The sequence below is a fragment of the Anomaloglossus baeobatrachus genome, chromosome 3 (genome assembly GCF_048569485.1).
Source record: "Anomaloglossus baeobatrachus isolate aAnoBae1 chromosome 3, aAnoBae1.hap1, whole genome shotgun sequence".
Taxonomy (NCBI): Eukaryota; Metazoa; Chordata; class Amphibia; order Anura; family Aromobatidae; genus Anomaloglossus; species Anomaloglossus baeobatrachus.
The window spans coordinates 559,939,726-559,953,714 of record NC_134355.1 but is presented as its reverse complement, the minus strand read 5'-3'; the positions used below and the strand labels follow the sequence as shown (position 1 = coordinate 559,953,714).

The window sequence follows — 13,989 nt, the reverse complement described above, 5'->3', positions numbered from 1 at the left end:
ACATGCTGCTGAGTAGGAGATTCTACGATAAAGAATTAACTCCTTCAGCATGCCTGAGAGTGTCATGCTGCTGAGGAGGAGATTCTATGATAAAGAATTAACTCCTTCAGAATGCCTGAGAGTGTATAAAAAGTGCACAACCAGGGGTTGTGACTTATCAGGCCATATTATGAGTGCCCTCCGGATTCCAAGCCTGGACCCTCAGCCAGTATTCCCTCCCTGTGCTGCAGGGCAGCCAGCGCTGACCAGTGTACTAAGACGCTGGAAAATGGCGCCAGAGTGAGGGGGGGAGGCGGGGGTTAACCCAGGAGCGGGAATCGGAGGGCGAAGGAGATGTACAGGGGAGGGAATCATCACCTCAAAACGGAGCGTCCTCCCCTGTGCAGAGCGGCCGGCGGGCGGCTCTGCAGCGTCCCCCTGCATACCTGACATGCAGGGGAACGAAACGAAACTAGGCCGCGGCTGAAGCCGGGGCCTAAAGTTATGCATGCGGCCGAAAATCAGGCCTCATCGGCGCGGTTCTCAGTAAAAACTGTGGAACCGGCCGGAAACACAGTAAACAAAGCAGCATTATTCAGCAATCACTGTCCCCCCCAATAAAAGTGCCCCACATGCAGAAAGACCCTCTGAATAAACGTCTCTATACTTAGCTTTGAGACGCAGGGTCCAGTCCCTGTGGGGTGGGGGTCAGTGCTCCGTCCAGCAGGGTCCTGCACAAGGGCTGCGGATGGAGGCCGGTCTCCTGCAAGGCAGTGAGAACCGTGTTGGCTCCCACTTCAAATCAGAGCCCCTAAGGGATGTTGAAGGAGCGCGGCATGAAGGTCTTCTGCCCTGAAGTCAACCTTAACAGCACTGCCGCCAGGGGAGTGTGAAGGGACATGCCGGGGGTCCAGTGGACCCGCTTTTCTTCCAAATCTTTGTAAAAAATGAAAAATCAAAAAGGGATGCATGTGTGTGTGTGGATCCTCCTGACACAAAGCAAGAAACTGGCTAGGACTGGCTAGCAGGGGGTGTATAGGCTAGGAGGGAGGAGCTACACGTTTTGAGTGTAGTAACTTTGTGTGTCCTCCGGGGGCAGTAGCTATACACCCATGGTCTGGGTCTCCCATAGGAACGATAAAGAAATAGGGCTTCAAACGGGAATCAGAATATGGAGGAGCTGTGTGTTCTTTTGCGACTTATACCTGGTGTTCTGTGTATTAAAAATGTTGGGGGAGATAAAGTGGGAATAAAAGAGGGTGGGTTAAGACAAGGGTGGGTAAATTGGTAAGGTGAATTTATTCTTGTTCAAATGTTAGACATATTGTAATAATTCTGAAAAATGCAATAAAAATGTATGTTTAAAAAAAAAAAAAAAAAAAAAGCACCAAATGTCATCTATTTCAGTCATGGGAAAATCTGCCTTCACTGAACATAACTTTTACCCATGAACGAATCATGAATGAATCCAGGAGGAGAAACAAGCAGATTTCTCTGATAAGATATATTACAAAGCTCCCTATTTTCATGTCTAGTATTGATCTATGAAATAAAAAAAAAAAAAATGATGATGGCTACTCTTCAAGTTTCCATAGGAGGCACCACTGTAAGATCTGCCATGCTGCACTATTTTATTAAAATGACAAATCACATTAAAGACCATGGGGTCTGCCTGGTGCTGTTTGAGCCCCTCGTGGGATAGATCAGTTTCTTACAGGAGTTCCGTCCATCAATTCCTAAAGCAAAAGAAGGGAATTTTGTTTACTTACCGTAAATTCCTTTTCTTCTAGCTCCAATTGGGAGACCCAGACAATTGGGTGTATAGCTACTGCCTCCGGAGGCCGCACAAAGTACTACACTTAAAAGTGTAAGGCCCCTCCCCTTCTGGCTATACACCCCCCCGTGGGATCACGGGTTCCTCAGTTTTAGTGCAAAAGCAAGAAGGAGGAAAGCCAATAACTGTTTCAAAAACAAATTCAATCCGATAAACAACATCGGAGAACTGAACTTATTAACATGAACAACATGTGCACCCGAAAAACAAAATCCCTAAGAAAAAACAGGGCGGGTGCTGGGTCTCCCAATTGGAGCTAGAAGAAAAGGAATTTACGGTAAGTAAACAAAATTCCCTTCTTCTTTGTCGCTCCTAATTGGGAGACCCAGACAATTGGGACGTCCAAAAGCAGTCCCTGGGCGGGTAAAAGAATACCTCGTGATAGGGCTGTCAAGCAGACCTTTCCTACAGGTGGGCCACCGCCGCCTGAAGGACTTGTCTACCTAGGCCGGCATCCGCCGAAGCGAAGGTATGCACCTGATAATGTTTGGTAAAAGTGTGCAGACTCGACCAGGTAGCCGCCTGGCACACCTGCTGAGCCGTAGCCTGATGCCGTAATGCCCAGGACGCACCCACGGCTCTGGTAGAATGGGCCTTCAGTCCAGATGGAATCGGAAGCCCAGCAGAACGGTAGGTGTGAAGAATTGGTTCCTTGATCCACCGCGCAAGGGTGGATTTGGAAGCTTGCGACCCTTTACGCTGACCAGCGACCAGGATAAAGAGTGCATCCGAGCGGCGCAGGGGCGCCGTGCGGGAAATGTAGATCCTGAGTGCTCTCACCAGGTCCAACAAATACAAACCCTTTTCGAATTGGTGAACTGGATGCGGACACAAAGACGGTAAAGTGATATCCTGATTGAGATGAAAGGAAGATACCACCTTGGGAAGAAACTCTGGAATTGGACGCAGAACTACCTTGTCCTGGTGAAGGGAGATTTGCAAGATAACGCCGCCAGCTCGGACACTCTCCAAAGAGACGTGACCGCCACTAGAAAAGCCACTTTCTGTGAAAGCCGAGAAAAGGAAATCTCCTTCATAGGTTCGAAAGGCGGCTTCTGGAGAGCAATTAGAACCTTGTTCAGATCCCAGGGCTCCAACGGCCGCTTGTAAGGAGGGACGATATGACAGACTCCTTGCAGGAACGTGCGTACCTTAGGAAGTCGCGCTAGGCGTTTCTGAAAAAAATACGGATAGCGCGGAGACTTGACCTTTAAGGGAGCTAAGCGACAAACCTTTTTCCAACCCAGACTGCAGGAAGGAAAGAAAAATAGGCAATGCAAATGGCCAGGGAGAAACTCCCTGGGCAGAGCACCAAGATAGGAATATCTTCCACGTCCTGTGGTAGATCTTGGCGGAGGATGGTTTCCTAGCCTGTCTCATGGTGGCAACCACCTCATGAGATAAATCTGAGGCCCCTAGGATCCAGGACTCAATGGCCACACAGTCAGGTTCAGGGCCGCAGAATTCAGATGGAAAAATGGCCCTTGAGACAGCAAGTCTGGACGGTCTGGTAGCGCCCACGGTTGGCCTACCGTGAGGTGCCACAGATCCGGGTACCACGACCTCCTTGGCCAGTCTGGAGCGACGAGAATGGCGCGGCGGCAGTCGGACCTGATCTTTCGGAGCACTCTGGGCAACAGTGCCAGAGGTGAGAACACATAAGGTAGCCGGAACTGTGACCAATCTTGAACTAAGGCGTCTGCCGCCCAAGCTCGGTGATCGTGAGATCGTGCCATGAAAACCGGGACCTTGTTGTTGTGTCGTGACGCCATCAGGTCGACGTCCGGCATCCCCCAGCGGCGACAGATCTCCTGAAACACGTCCGGGTGAAGGGACCATTCCCCTGCGTCCATGCCCTGGCGACTGAGAAAATCTGCTTCCCAGTTTTCCACGCCTGGGATGTGAACTGCGGATATGGTGGATGCTGTGTCTTCCACCCACGACAGAATCCGCCTTACTTCCTGGAAGGCTTGCCGACTGCGTGTTCCCCCTTGGTGGTTGATGTACGCCACCGCCGTGGAATTGTCCGACTGAATTCGGATCTGCTTGCCTTCCAGCCACTGTTGGAAGGCTTGCAGGGCAAGATAGACTGCTCTGATTTCCAGAACATTGATCTGAAGGGTGGACTCTTTCCGAGTCCATGTACCCTGAGCCCTGTGGTGAAGAAACACTGCTCCCCACCCTGATAGGCTCGCATCTGTCGTGACTACCGCCCAGGATGGGGGTAGGAACGACCTTCCTTTTGACAAAGAGGTGGGAAGAAGCCACCACCGGAGAGAATCCTTGGCTGTCTGAGAGAGGGAAACATCCCTGTCGAGGGACGTCGACTTCCCGTCCCATTGGCGGAGAATGTCCCATTGTAGAGGGCGCAGATGAAACTGCGCGAAAGGGACTGCTTCCATTGCTGCCACCATTTTCCCTAGGAAATGCATGAGGCGCCTCAAGGTGTGCGACTGGCCCTGAAGGAGAGATTGCACCCCTGTCTGCAGCGAGCACTGCTTGTCCAGTGGAAGTTTCACTATCGCTGAGAGAGTATGAAACTCCATGCCAAGATATGTTAGTGATTGGGTCGGGGTTAGATTTGACTTTGCAAAGTTGACAATCCACCCGAAACTCTGGAGAGTCTTCAGTGCCACGTTCAAACTGTGTTGGCATGCCTCTTGAGAGGGTGCCTTGATAAGTAGATCGTCCAAATACGGAATCACAGAGTGACCCTGCGAGTGCAGGACTGCTACTACTGCAGACATGACCTTGGTGAAGACCCGAGGGGCTGTCGCCAGCCCGAAAGGTAGCGCTACGAACTGCAGGTGTTCGCTTCCTATAACGAAGCGTAGAAAACGCTGATGCTCTGGCGCAATCGGCACGTGGAGATAAGCATCCTTGATGTCTATTGATGCTAGGAAATCTCCTTGAGACATTGAGGCGATGACGGAGCGGAGAGATTCCATCCGGAACCTCCTGGTTTTTACGTGTTTGTTGAGCAACTTTAGATCCAGGACGGGACGAAACGAAACGACCCGTCCTTCTTTGGCACCACAAACAAATTGGAGTAAAAACCGTGACCTTGTTCCTGAAGAGGAACGGAAGTCACCACTCCTTCCGCCTTTAGAGCGGCCACCGCCTGCAGCAGAGCATCGGCCCGGTCGGGCGGTGGAGAAGTTCTGAAGAAACGAGTTGGAGGACGAGAGCTGAACTCTATCCTGTACCCGTGAGACAGAATGTCTCTCACCCAACGGTCTTTGACCTGTGACAGCCAAATGTCGCCAAAGCGGGAGAGCCTGCCACCGACCGAGGAAGCGGAAAGAGGAGACTGAGAGTCATGAGGAAGCCGTCTTGGTGACGGTTCTTCCTGCTGTCTTTTTTTGGGCGTGATTGAGTCCGCCAAGAATCTGAGCCTCTCTGATCCTTTTGAGTCCTCTTAGACGAGGAGAATTGGGACCTGCCTGAGCCTCGAAAGGACCGAAAACCAGACTGACCCCTCCTTTGTTGGGGTTTGTTTTGTCTGTGTTGAGGTAAGGATGAATCCTTACCCTTGGAGTGTTTAATGATTTCATCCAAACGCTCACCAAACAATCGGTCACGAGAAAAAGGCAAACTGGTTAAGCACTTCTTGGAAGCAGAATCTGCCTTCCATTCCCTCAACCACAAGGCTCTGCGTAAAACTACGGAGTTGGCTGACGCCACCGCCGTACGGCTCGTAGAGTCTAGGACAGCATTAATCGCGTAAGACGCGAATGCAGACATCTGAGAGGTCAATGGTGCCACCTGCGGAGCAGATGTACGTGTGACAGTGTCGACTTGTGTAAGCCCAGCTGAAATAGCTTGGAGTGCCCATACGGCTGCGAATGCTGGCGCCAACGACGCTCCAATAGCGTCATAGATGGATTTCAACCAGAGCTCCATCTGTCTGTCAGTGGCATCTTTAAGTGCCGCTCCATCTTCCACTGCAACTAAGGATCTAGCTGCAAGCCTGGAGATTGGAGGGTCCACCTTGGGACACTGGGTCCAGCCCTTGACCACGTCAGGGGGAAAAGGATAGCGTGTATCTTTAAGCCGTTTGGAAAACTGCTTATCGGGATAAGCGTGGTGTTTCTGGATTGCGTCTCTAAAGTCAGAGTGGTCCAGAAAAGAGCTTAATTTACGCTTGGGATATCTGAAATGGAATTTCTCATGCTGTGAAGCTGACTCCTCCTCAGGAGGAGCTGGCGGAGAAATATCTAACATCTTATTGATGGACGCTATAAGATCATTCACTATGGCGTCACCATCCGGTGTATCCAGATTGAGAGCGGTCCCAGGATCAGAATCCTGATCAGTTACATCCGCCTCATCACCCATAGATTCATCCCGCTGGGATCCTGACCAGTGAGACGAAGTTGAGGGCCCCTCATAGCGAGCCCGCTTAGGCTGTCTGGGACTGTCGTCCGAGTCAGAGCCGTCACCCTGGGGTGCATGTGACACCCCCGGAGCCCGGAAGTGTTCCAGTTGAGGGGGACCAGGGAGCAATGATTCAACAGTGTCCGTGGTCTGAGTTACTGGTCTAGACTGCAATGTTTCAAGAATCTTAGGCGGGCTTTGCACACTACGACATCGCAGGCCGATGCTGCGATGCCGAGTGCGATAGTGCCCGCCCCCGTCGCAGCAGCGATATGTGGTGATAGCTGGCGTAGCGAAAGTTATCGCTACGCCAGCTTCACACACACACTCACCTGCCGTGCGACGTCCCTGTGGCCGGCGACCCGCCTCCTTGTTAAGGGGGCGGGTCGTGCGGCGTCACTGCGACGTCACACGGCAGGCGGCCAATCAGAGCGGAGGGGCGGAGATGAGCAGGATGTAAACATCCTGCCCACCTCCTTCCTTCCGCATATCCTACGGAAGCCGCAGTGAGGCCGGTAGGAGACGTTCCTCGCTCCTGCGACTTCACACACAGCGATGTGTGCTGCCGCAGGAGCGAGGAACAACATCGGACCGTCGCGTCAGCGTAATCATGGATTACGCCGACGCTGCACCGATGATACGATTACGACGCTTTTGCGCTCGTTAATCGTATCATCCAGCCTTTACACACTGCGATGTCGCATGCGATGCCGGAAGTGCGTCATTTTCAATTTGACCCCACCGACATCGCACCTGCGATGTCGCAGTGTGCAAAGTGCCCCTTAGACATTGTCATAGACAATCTGTCAGCAAAAGCTGCAAACTCCGTTCCTGTCACCTGGACAGCATTCACAGGTGGTACACCCTGGGTCACGTCTAGCAGAGGCCCCGGCTGAGCAAGTGCTGCAGGGGCCGAGCACTGCACACAATGGGGGTCAGTGGAACCTGCCGGTAGAGTAGCCCCACATGCGGTACAGGCAGCATATAAAGTCTGTGCCTTGGCACCCTTGCGTTTAACGGACGACATGCTGTTGCCTCCTTGCAATCTAGGAGGGTATATAGCCAAGAATCACCAGCGACCGTACAGTGAAAAGTATTTGCAAACACAAAATACCAAGTACACAACGGCACAAGTGGGGGTGAGCCCTTGAGGGCTGCTTACCGCCCGCTGAAAAGCGGGTATGAGGTCGTAGAATCCCGTGTCTGGGTCTCCCAGGCTCCCCTCTCCAGCTCAGCGTGCAGACAGGAATGGCTGCCGGCGTCCTGTGAAGAGGGGCGGACCGTGGGCGTGCCACAAACAAAGTGCGGGAAACTGCGTCCTACTGTGCCTGGTGTGAGGGCTGGAGTATGTAAAACAGACTCCAGCCCTCAGCGCTGATGCTCTTTACGGCGTCCCGCCCTCCTCCTGACTGGCAGGTGCGGAGGCGGGAACGAGACGAACTAGGCCGCAAAAGCCGGGGACTGTAGTAATAAGCGCGGCCGTGATATATGCACGGCCAGCGCGGAAGTCCCCGGCGCACCACAAGTCCCAGCCGCGTCGCAGTGTGACTGACCCCAGCGGCCGGCGCGACCGTTCGCCCTAAGTCTACCCACTCAGCCAAGCTGTAGTGAGGAAATGGCACAAGCGCAGCAGCGCTGATGTCCCCGGCGCACTAACACACCCAGCCATGCTGCGGTGTGCGCGCGGTATGCACGGGGACACAGAGTACCTTGACGGAGCAGGGTCTGTCCCTGACGATACTCAGCTCCATATCCAGCGGCTTCTCCAGGGGCTGCGGATGGAGCACGGTCTCAGTGCCTGGAGACCGGTAAAGTCCCACTTCACCCGGAACCCTAATGGGGATGGGGAAGGAATCAGCATGTGGGCTCCAGCCTCCGTACCCGCAATGGGTACCTCAACCTTAACAAACACCGCCGACAGAAAGTGGGGTGAGAAGGGAGCATGCTGGGGGCCCTGTATGGGCCCTCTTTTCTTCCATCCGACATAGTCAGCAGCTGCTGCTGACTAAACAGTGGAGCTATGCGTGCGTGTCTGACCTCCTTCGCACAAAGCAAAAAACTGAGGAACCCGTGATCCCACGGGGGGTGTATAGCCAGAAGGGGAGGGGCCTTACACTTTTAAGTGTAGTACTTTGTGCGGCCTCCGGAGGCAGTAGCTATACACCCAATTGTCTGGGTCTCCCAATTAGGAGCGACAAAGAAATATTGAATCCCCAAATGCAAATACTAATATAAATCCCGTCTTAGGAGGCCTGACATGGTATTAAAAAGACAGTCTTATGTTGTATATACATGGTGAATTCAGAACTTTATTCTAGCAGAGCTGAGTCTTCTGCAATGTGAAGCAAACACATGACGTTTTAATATATAGTGTGAAAGAATAGGTTATGATCTGCTTGGTTGTACCCAGCTATTTCATGTAGGCAAACATTCTCCAGAATCAGAGCGGCATATGATCCATTTAAAATCTAATTTTAATCTAAAATACTCTACTAAATTGTCCACTATCCCCCTGTTGGCGAATATTCCCCAATTGATACTGAACTGTGCTGATTTTTGTGTGAGCTGAATACACAAGTCTTACTGCATCCAATGTCAACTCCTTAAAGAGGACCAACCACCAGGATTTTCCTATATAAACTAAAGCCAGTGCTATACTGACGCTATTATGCGGCTTCTAAACATACTTTTAGCGGTGAGATCGGATGTATACTTTCTGAAATACAGGTAAGTAAAGTTTGTGAAATATACGGTTATATGATTGATAGCAGCTACAGAATATTTAATAGATGGGTCAGGTTTTGTTAGTTATTCCCGCCCCTTCTGCTTGCCGATCCTTCTTCTTTCCTTCCTCCCCCTGTAATAACAGACATGGGGGGGGGGGTTGGGGGGAGAAAGGACAGGCAGCAGACATGGGCGGGAATAACTTGCAAAACTGGACCCACCTATTAGATATTCTGCAGCACTCATCATCAAATAACAGTGCATTTGACAAACTTTACTTGCCTATATTTCAGAAACTATACATCCAATCTCACTACTAAAGGTATATATAGAATCAGCATGATAGCGCCAGTATAGCACTGGCTTTAGTTTATAGAGGAAAGTCCTGTTGGTTGGTCCTCTTTAAAAATAACACAATATGACCCCGCACAGTACATAGGTGTACACACTAAAACTAGCCTTAAAATAATACACAGAATATGACTTGGGTTATTGGAATTTCCAACCACAAGTAAAAACAAGCAGCAGATACGAGCTGCATGCGACCTGGCGGACTAGCATCTTCATAACAAGAGCTCCCATCCTTCACTACGCAACACGTGGGAATCGGCTCCCTTGACATTAGGTACTGGCTGAAAAATCTGCACAACATTACAGTATCCCTGTAGGTCTGGCAAATTAATCTTAAGAGGGTTTCAATTGCATCAGGTCCAGAAATACTTCTTACTCCCCTGCACAGTTTTCCCCCTTAGGGGCTGCACATCCACTCCCCTCGGAGGAGTACAATTGAACCTGTATCACTTGAGATTCATCTTACCTGGGTCTGCAGTCGTGTCACTATCTCCTTTCTCGCTTTCATTACAGAATCAAGCTTTCCAGAAACCATGATAGACAAGCCTTGATCTTTGGCCAGGGAAAGCTCCAGTTGAGCACCAGTCTTCTGCATGATGTCTAAGCAAATCTTGGCCTGCTCACCCTCCCCAAACTGAGCCATGTCCTTGTATCTACGCTCTTCCAGAGGGACATGGAACACCTAGATGAAAAAACATCAGTTACTGGAGCACAAGAATTCTTTTAAAGGGAACCTGTCACCAGATTTGGTGACTACAAGCTGCGGCCACCACCAGTGGGCTCTTGTATACATAATCTAACATGCTATATAAAAGAGACCAGGCCGCTGTGTAGAATGTAAAAATCACTTTATAATACTTACCTAAATGGTCGGTATGGTGTAGATGGGCGGCTCTTCTCCGGGTGCGGCGCTTCCTCTTTCGACCATCTTTGTCCTCAGTCTTCTGAAGCCAGGGTGCATGACGCGTCCTGCGTCATACACGCGCGCAGGAATTAAGGTCCTGCGTAGGCACACTTTGATCTGCCCTGAATAGGGCAGATCTATGCATTGTAGTGCGCCTGAGCAGGACCTCCATGCCGGCGCGTGTGTATGACGCAGGACGCGTCATGCACCCTGGCTTCAGAAGGAGGACAAAGATGGTCGAAAGAGAAGGTGCCGCACTCGGAGAAGAGAGACACCCATCTAACCCATCTGCACCGTACCGACGGTTTAGGTAAGTATTATAAAGTGTTTTTTATGTTCTCACAGCGGCCTGCGCTCTTATATACAGCATGCTAGAATGCTGGTATATAAGAGCCTGGTGGTGGCCGCAGTTTGTAGTCACCAAATCTGGTGACAGGTTCCCTTTAAGATTATTATGTCGGCCTAGATACATGAAGGAGGATCTAAAATGTTTATACCAACAATTCCAATATCTACAAAAGGAGTCAACCAACCTGAGTGATAACGGAAGACTTGATAGGCCGAATTTTGCTCCATGCACCTGCAGGCTCAGAAGGGGTTTCGTTGCTAACCGCCTTTTCCGGGAGGGGTGGGAATGCATCTTTGTAAGTGGGGGGATCACTTTCCTCCTCAGATCCAATGGCTGCCACTGTGCAGAAAGTCAAAAATGGTTAAAGAGTAACTATACAGTATATATTTTTTAATGAACAACCTTTGCAGTTATGAATTTTTGTAATATATTCCATTTACTTATCTTCCTTCCTTTTTTCTTAACTACAATCTTAAAAGTGCTGTTTTAACTGGTAGTTCATGCGGTTTTAGAATCTCAGTATAGATCATCGCCAAAGCAGCAGTTCAATGCAAACAGTATTTACAAATATCACTGTGAACATAGGGGAGGAGAGTGGAGAGGCTCACAAAAGGAGAACGTTTGTAAATAGGGTTGCAATGCAGATCCTTGCTGAGGCAGCAGTGCAAAGCAGAATGTAAAAGCATGAGCTAGGCAGTGAAGAAAGCACTTTCCTCAGTGTTTGAAAGACATGGAAGCAAAATTAGGTAATGGAGTATATTGCAAAGATTTATAACTTTGCAATATGTGTTCCATAATTAAAATAAACAGTTTGTTACACTTAAAAATGGACAGATTTCCTAATACAAACTGAACGCCAGAATGGCTAATACTCAAAAGTGTTATGAGGCTAAGAAGAGCTTGACTCAAAATGCTCATTTTAATATTAGGTAGAAAAACTTAAAAATCTTTAGCCATTCTTACATAGATTTCCATAACAAGTGGATGGGATTGAGAGTAAAGTGTCAGTCTTTGCTGACGACACCAAACTATGTAGGATATTAAAAACAAACCTTGACGGCGCAATATTACAAAACAATCTTGATGTCGGAATGGACAGACACTTGGCAAATGAGATTTAATGTTGATAAATGTAAAGTAATGCAACTAGGACGTAATAATCCTATAACTGCGTATACATTAAATGGAAGTAAACTTGGGACTACAGAACAGGAGAAGGACTTGGGTATTCTCATTACAAATAAGCTGAGCAGCAGCACTCAATGTCAGGCAGCAGCTGCTAAAGCAAACAAGATTCTACGGTGTATAAAAAGAGAAATTAGATCCCGGGATCCCAACGTATTATTACCCCACTATAAATCACTTGTAAGGCCACATCTGGAATATGGGATCCAGTTTTGGGCTCCAGATTTTAAAAAAAAGTCAGTTCAAAGGCAGCTAACTAGACTACTACAAGGGATGGAAGCCTCCCGTATGATGAGAGGTTGGAAAAGTTAGATTTGCTTAGCTTAGAGAAAAAAAAAAAAAAGACGTCTCAGAGGAGATCTCATTATATGTATAAATACATGTGTGGTCAATATAAAGGACTGGCACATGACTTATTCCTTCCAAAGACAGTACTAAGGACCAGGGGGCACTCACTGCGAGTGGAAGAAAAGCGATTCCAACAGCTAAATAGGAAAGGGTTCTTTACAGTTAGAGCAGTCAGACTGTGGAATGCCCTACCACAAGAGGTAGTAATGGCAGATACTATAACAGCTTATAAAAAAGGGCTGGATGATTTCCTCAGTGCACACAACATTGTTGGTTATAAATGATTTAGGGACAAAATGTAGAACTGGTGGAGGAAGGTTGAACTCGATGGACCTAGGTCTTTTTCAACCACTGCAAGTATGTAAGTGCACCAGCCTCATCAGGTCCAAGATCTGTATTGTGTTATTTTGTCACACGATATACTTATATAAAACTGTTTCTAACTTTTTGTAAGAAAACGCAACAGACTTCACTAACCTCTGACCGATGGTTGGGTCAGCCCACTACGATGTTCATCAAAGCTTTCCTGGGTAAGAACCGCCACCGAGCTCATTGTCCCACGCAAATCCGTGTAACCACTGCAATAAGATAATAATGTCTTCTCGTTTAACAAAAATGTATAATTGGTGTAGGAAGGCTGAACTAGATGGATATTATTATTATTATTATTATTATTAACCTATGTAACTATGAAGAGACAGACAGGATAGCAGCCCAACTGTTTAATGGTATTTTCCCATGATGAGTATTTGCTGATTTTCTGCACCCATCAGCTAAATATGGTTGCGTGCTTTTTTTTTTATTAGTGTTTTTTTTTAGGTTTTTCTTCCTGCATCCTCACTTTGTTTTTTACATTTTGGTGTCAGGTTTTAAATATGGATGTTTTGTTTTTAATACTTCCTGGTATTTGGTTCTATCAAAACTTTTAGTGGCTTTCTGCAATGTAAAATTGTACTTTTTTTTAGTTGTTTTTTTTTTTTTAAACAGATGGATTTTCTGTATCTAATACAATTCAATGGAAAAAATCCGTACAGAATACTCAGCATACCTAACAAGAGACATTGACATGTTGTGGACATGAGATTTTTATAAATGCCATCAATTTGCTGAAATTGCAAGACGCACTAAAAACTCGTCACGGGAACTTAATCTAAGAGGTGATGTCCATTTGACATTGCAGGGCATATGTCTATTTCTTTTACATTTATTGGGCACCGTTACAGACAGAATCAGCCTGAAAAAATAAGACGCTGTGTGCACATTTCAGAATAGTGAGCTTTTTAACCCCTTCACGACCATGGACGGATATATCAGTCATGGAGCGTGTCCCGTTAAGCCCCGCCCCCTGCCGCGGGCAGGCGGCGGTCAGCACACATCAGCTGTTTTCAACAGCTGACATGTGTGCCTGCTAGCCGCGGGTGGAATCGCTTCCACCCGCGGCCATTAACCCCTTAACTCTTGCTGCCAAAGTCTGGCAGCAAGATCTAAATGCGCGTGACCATGTTTTTTACATACCGCCGCCCCCACCGGAAGTCACGTGCATGATCACGTGACAATCGGTGGTTGCCATCGTAGCACAGGGTCATGTGATGACGCCTGCAGCTACGAAGTTTCACTTTCGTTTTCCCTCGGCCGAGAGCAGAGCTGTATCTGCTGTTTACAGCTGTATAGCTGTGATCAGCAGATCGATAAGAGCGATCGGATTGCTGATCGCTATAGCCCCCTTTAAGTTCAAATCACCCCCTTTTCCCCCCATTGAAAATTAAAGGGTTAAAAAATAAATAAATATACACATATTTGGTATCGCCGCGTTCAGAAATGCCCGATCTATCAAAATATAAAATCAATTAATCTGATTGGTAAACGGTGTAGTGGCACAAAAATTCCAAACGCCAAAATTACGTTTTTTGGTCGCCGCAAGTTTTACGCAAAATGCAA

At 48.3% G+C, this 13,989-nt stretch overlaps 1 protein-coding gene across 1 annotated transcript in view; it reads right to left on the bottom strand.

Moving 5' to 3' along the window:
• HDLBP (high density lipoprotein binding protein) overlaps nucleotides 1-13,989 on the bottom strand; it is a 93,661-nt gene that overhangs the window by 47,886 nt on the left and 31,786 nt on the right. The window contains exons 3-5 of the mRNA XM_075340857.1: nucleotides 12,529-12,629; nucleotides 10,703-10,857; nucleotides 9,732-9,947 (exon numbers count right to left, since the gene is read on the bottom strand). Coding sequence (XP_075196972.1) covers nucleotides 9,732-9,947; nucleotides 10,703-10,857; nucleotides 12,529-12,604 — 447 coding nt within the window. The 5' untranslated portion in view covers nucleotides 12,605-12,629. The remainder of the gene's footprint in view (nucleotides 1-9,731; nucleotides 9,948-10,702; nucleotides 10,858-12,528; nucleotides 12,630-13,989) is intronic.